The sequence below is a fragment of the Mandrillus leucophaeus genome, unplaced genomic scaffold, assembly GCF_000951045.1.
Source record: "Mandrillus leucophaeus isolate KB7577 unplaced genomic scaffold, Mleu.le_1.0 Scaffold412, whole genome shotgun sequence".
Lineage (NCBI taxonomy): Eukaryota > Metazoa > Chordata > Mammalia > Primates > Cercopithecidae > Mandrillus > Mandrillus leucophaeus.
Genome location: NW_012104388.1, coordinates 2,203,387 through 2,209,129, shown reverse-complemented (window position 1 = coordinate 2,209,129; position 5,743 = coordinate 2,203,387). Strand labels below are relative to the sequence as shown.

Below are 5,743 nucleotides of genomic sequence, written 5' to 3'. Positions count from 1 at the left end.
CCTTCCGAATTCACATTTCCTTGATAACAAATAAAGGTGAACACTTCATACGCTTGTTAGCCATTCTGCTTCCTTCTTCTGTGAAATGCCTTTGTAAGTTTTTTGGGTTTTTTTTGTTCTACGGTTTTTTTTTTAAACTGATTTTTGGGAGCTTAAAAATAGGCTTTGGATGCTGATTGTTTTGTGATGTGTTGCAGTTCTATTCTCTCAATTTGTGGATTGTTATTTCACTTTCATCAAAATAGTGTAAGTTCTTATTTTTAATATAGTCAAATCTATTAATTTTTTTCCAATTTGCGATTTTGTGTCTTTTTAAACAAAATCCTTCTCTGTCCTGAGGCAAAAAAGATATTTTCTTACACTGTCTTTGAAAAGTTCTACAGTTTTTGCCTTTCACATTTAGGTATTCAGTGTCAGGCCTCTGAGCCCAAGCTAAGCCATCATATCCCCTTGTGACCTGCACGTATACATCGAGATGGCCTGAAGCAACTGAAGATCCACAGAAGTGGTGAAAATAGCCTTAACTGATGACATTCCACCATTGTGATTTGTTTCTCCCCCACCCTAACTGATCAATGTACTTTGTAATCTCCCCTACCCTTCAGAAGATACTTTATAATCTCCCCTACCCTTAAGAAGGTTCTTTGTAATTCTCCCCACCCTTGAGAATGTACTTTGTGAGATCCACCCCCTGCCCCCAAAATACTGCTCTTAACTCCACTGCCTATCCCCAAACCTGTAAGAACTAATGATAATCCCACCACCCTTTGCTGACCCTTTCTTTTCAGACTCAGCCCACCTGCACCCAGGTGAAATAAACAACCTTGTTGCTCACACAAAGCCTGTTTAGTGGTCTCTTCACACAGACACACGAGACATTCAGTCCACGTGGAATTCATTTTGTGTGTGGTGTGAGAAAGGTGTTCCATTTTCACCTTTTCTCTTATGGACTACCAAATGTCTCAGTACCATTTATTCCAAGTCTATCATTTCCTCACTGACTTGCCACACCACATGGGTAATAAAGAGTCCATATTTTTATGGTTCTGTTTCTGGGCTCTCAGTTTTGTTCCACTGGTCTATTTATTTATCTTCGTACCAATAAAATGCTGCTTTAATTATAATTCTTGATAAGGAAACTCCTTCCACCTTCCAAGGGGAGTATTGGCTATTGGTCTTTTGATCTTTCATATAAATGTTAGAATCAGCTTGTCAAGTCCTACAGAAACAAAACCAAACCAAGACAGTTGTGATTTTGACCGGAACTGTGCTGAATCTTTAAACTTGAAAATAACTGCCAGCTGGCACAGTGTCTCACACCTGTAATACTAGAGCTTTGGGAGGCTGAGGCAGAAGGATCACTTTAACCCAGGAGTTTGAGATCAGCCTGAGCAACACAGTGAGACCCCATTTCTACAAAAAATAAAATTAGCCAGATGTGGTGGTGCGCATCTGTAGTCTCAGGTACTTGGGAGGCTGAGGCAGAAGGATCACTTGAACCCAGGAGTTTGAGATCAGCCTGAGCAACATAGTGAGACACCATTTCTACAAAAATTAGCCAGATGTGGTGGTACGCATCTGTAGTCTCAGCTACTTGGGAGGCTGAGGTGGGAGGATCACTTGAGCCCAGGAGATAGAGGCTGCCGTATGCTATCATCACACCACTGCACTCCAGCCTGGGTAACAAAGCTGAGAGATCCTCTCTCAATTAAAAAAAAACAAAAACAAAAAAAAACACAAAAAGAACTGCCATTTCTACTTCAGTGTGTGTGTCCTCATCTGGAAACATTAAATACTTCACTTATTTTGGTCTTCTTTAATATCTTTCAGTAGTTACAATTTCTCCGTAAAGGTCTTATACATCTTGTATTAGCTCGGGCTGCCAAACAATTTATTTTCTGTTTTGGAGGCTAGAAGTCTGAGATCACAGTGCCAGCATGGTCAGGTTCTGGTGAGGGCTCTCTTCCTGGTTTGCAGACAGTTGCCTTCTCATTGTGCCCTCTCATGGCAGAGGGAGAGTGAGGTCTGGTGTCTCTTCCTCTTCTTACAAGGTCTTTGAGTCTATTGGATCAAGGTTTCTACCCTTCTGACCTCATTTAAACTTAATGGTCTCCTTAAAGACCCTATCTCCAATATAGCCACATGGGGGGTTAGGGCATCAATATAAAATTTTAGTGGGGACACAATTCAGGACATAGCACATCTTTTGCTATAGTCCCAAATACTAAACAGGTTCAATATTATTATTTTTCTTATTATTTTTTTAAGTGACAGTGTCTTGCTATGTTGCCCAGGATGGAGTACAGTGGCACAATCACAACTCACTCAAACTCTTGGGCTGCAGCAATCCTCCTGCCTCAGCTTCTCAAGTGGCTTAGATTATACACATGTGCCACCACAAAAAATTGTTTTTCTATGGAGTCAGGGTCTCACTGTGTTGCCCAGGCTAGTCTCAAATTCCTGGCTTCAATCAGTCCTCCCTCCTTGGCCTCCTAGAGTGCTGGAATTACAGGCATGAGCCACTGCACCCAGCTTACTTTACTTATTATTAAACTTTTAAGTGTTTTGTGGTATATAAACTTGCAATTAATTTTTGTATGTGGATTTTGTAAGAACTTGCTTTAATACAGAAGATAGCATATAATAGACCTAAAAATATTATCAAATGTCAATTTTGAAAATTTATTTCACATTTATTGCTACAGAGTCACATAATCCTCAAAAATCTAACTTTACAAATGATCACATGAGCCCTCTTCTCCATATACACATTTGTTAGTGTGAAAAAACAATTTTGTACAGTATTTTAGTAGTTACATGATTAGCAAGCAACAGAGAAACAGTGAAAGCTGAAGAACTCCAAATGCGCTGCTCACAGGACAACCACTGAAACACAAGCAGCTAGGCAATAAACGAAAATTTCCCATCCAGTCATTGAGAAATGCTAAAGGCATTTTATGATGACATAAATGCTTAAGTTAGTATGCAACCTATAGGGCAAATAAAACTGCTATATAGGTTGGTAATTTTACATTTAAACATTTGTAGTATGGTACTACCCATTTATCTAACATTTAATAATACATAAAATTTTAAGTCTGGGTTCTCAAAACAGTAGTTGCTTGGTATTTTGGTATAGTGTCTGGTATACTCAAATGCTTCATTCATTTATCTTTTCTTCTTTCCCAAGGTTTAGTGGGACTGTGCAATGCTGGAACAATAATCCAGAATGTCCTGAATAGTGAATTCCATTGTAACACCAGATCCAGGATAACAGCGAGCTATCAAACCTTCAAAGTGCTTATACTGGCGTATAAACTCATCTTGCATGGAGTGCCACACCACCTATTATTAAAAAAAAAAGTCATTAGGCTATGAATGGAAATAATATGTAATCTAGTATGCAGAAATAATGCCAAGGTATATTCTAAGAATCTGGGTAGTATAGTAGCTAAGAATATGCATTCTGGAACCAGAATCCTAGTCACTTTTACCGACAAGGTTTGTGACCTTCAGTATATGACATCACTGCTCTATGCCTCAAGTTCCTCATCTATAAACCAAGATAATAATAAGACCCTCCTCATAATGCTGTGAGAATTAAATAAGAAATGTACATAAAGTGCTTAGAACTGTGTTTGACACAAGTAAGCACTCATGACATTTTAGCTATTATCTCATACACTCCAATATGCAACACAGATATGGATATGCACAATTATGTATAGAACTAAGACTAGTGATTATATAAAATATAATGCTTTAATTTCATTTCCTATAAAATTTAAAATTTTCTTTATCTAAAATTGTTGATGCAAAACATTGCTTGATGCCTTGGAGGACAGCAAAATGAGTCAGACCCATTATCTGCAATCATGTGATTTACAGTGTAACAGTGGAGACTAATAGGTAGACAACTATCAAGACACAATGTGATACACATATTGACATAATGGCTTAAATAGATTACATTAATTGAAGCTCACTCTTTATCAGCACAGTACAAAGCACTTTATGAATATATTAGAGTACTAAGTCTCACGATGACCTGGTGAGGGTGGGTATTATGATCATCTTCCCTATTTGACAGCTGAGGGAATGTATTCTTCCAAGGTTTTCTCATGTAAACCCTAAGTCTCATAAATCCTAAATTCCTGTCAACTTGAGACCAATCACTATTCCCTAAGCAGTATTATGCTTTTTATTTTTCGTCATTTAGCTCATATTATTTCTTTCTAGAATGCTACTCCCTGTATCCCCATTTTGCCTGTTAAAATACCTCTGACTTTCAGAGGTTAAAACAAACAATGCAATATCCCTTAGGAAGTCTTCCATGATGGTGAAATCAGAATTACTCTCACTCATATCTGGGCCTTTCAATATGGTTTACAAAGAATAATGGCCTCATTTGGCCTTTAAATTTAGCTCTACTACCCATTAGTTATGGGAGCTTGGTCCTATTACTCCAACTCTCTAAGCCTCTAAGCTCATTTTCTTTCTGTTTTTTTTTTTTTTTGAGACATAGCCTCACTCTGTTGCCTAGGCTGGAGTGCAGTCATATGATCATAGTTCACTGGAGCCTCAATCTCCTGGGTTCAAGTGATCCTCCTGCCTCAGCTTCCCAAGTAGTTGGGACTACAGGCACATGACACCATGCCCAGCTAATTTTTTTAATTTTTAGTAGAGACAAGGTCTTCCTATGTTGCCCAATACAGTGGCTACTATACAAGAGAGGTATCATTTCCACTTTTCGAAATAAGGGAACTAAGGCTCACAGAGGTTAAGTAACTTCCCAAAGTCACGCAGCTTAATCTGGAGCCAGATTATGAACCCATTTCTAATTCCAAGCACTCAACCAACCAACCAACCAACCAAAGAAAAACAAACTTAATGCTTCACCATAATAAAGTAGAAATACGAAATAAGCAGAAATAGCCATATATTCTTATATAAGTAGTATTCCCTTCTTCCTCACAATTCATTAATCTGGTCTGTACTTTAATGGAACTCACATCCTGCTCTAGATCTATAGCATTTCTAGAAAAATATTTAAAGAAAAGCAATATATATAAGGATCCTCAAGCCAGACGGTCAAAAGAACTCAGCATACCTGAAGTAAGTTCTCTTCTTCACATAAATGTTTATCAACCTTCTTGTAGAGGTTATCTAGACCTTTTTTTACTTCCTTTCCAGGGTACTCCTTAATGACTTTACGAAGTTCTTGTTTGTTAAATGCAAGTTGGTAACTCACTTCCTCCTCCCTTATGCCCTGTGCCACACGAGCTTCAACACCTTCAAAGAAATGCTTCAAGGAAATGAAAAGAAACAATGGCTAAGACCTGCTTTTATTATTACTTACATTTTAAAAAATCTGTTTACAAAGTAGTGTATAATCACCATGCAAAAATCAGTGTGTGAAAGTATAAACAATAAAATAACAATCACCTTATTCACATACTTCTGAGACGAGCATTGGTAACACTGTAGAGTTCCTTCTAATCTTTTGATGTGTGAATATACATGAGATTATATTTCATACGTCACATTTTACATTTAATATTGCTTTTTGCTGAATATAAATTTTAATGGCTGCATAATATTTCATACTATGACTAAACCACAATTATTATTCATTCCTCTAGTACTAGATATTTAACATCCCACTCCCCCGTCTTTTTTTGGATTTGCCAGATCTAGTGGGACTTTAGAAAATTTACTATATTTGTCATAAATTTTTTTTGTA

At 37.3% G+C, this 5,743-nt stretch overlaps 1 protein-coding gene across 4 annotated transcripts in view; it reads right to left on the bottom strand.

The window, feature by feature from the left end:
* Nucleotides 1-2,661: 2,661 nt before the first annotated feature.
* The window catches only part of LOC105548478 (exocyst complex component 1), a 59,173-nt gene continuing 56,091 nt past the window's right edge, over nucleotides 2,662-5,743 (bottom strand). For all 4 annotated transcript variants that reach the window (XM_011992503.1, XM_011992504.1, XM_011992505.1 and 1 more), the window contains 2 exons: nucleotides 5,111-5,305; nucleotides 2,662-3,345 (listed from right to left, as the gene is read on the bottom strand). In XM_011992503.1, the coding sequence (XP_011847893.1) occupies nucleotides 3,193-3,345; nucleotides 5,111-5,305 (348 nt within the window). In that variant the 3' untranslated portion in view covers nucleotides 2,662-3,192. The remainder of the gene's footprint in view (nucleotides 3,346-5,110; nucleotides 5,306-5,743) is intronic.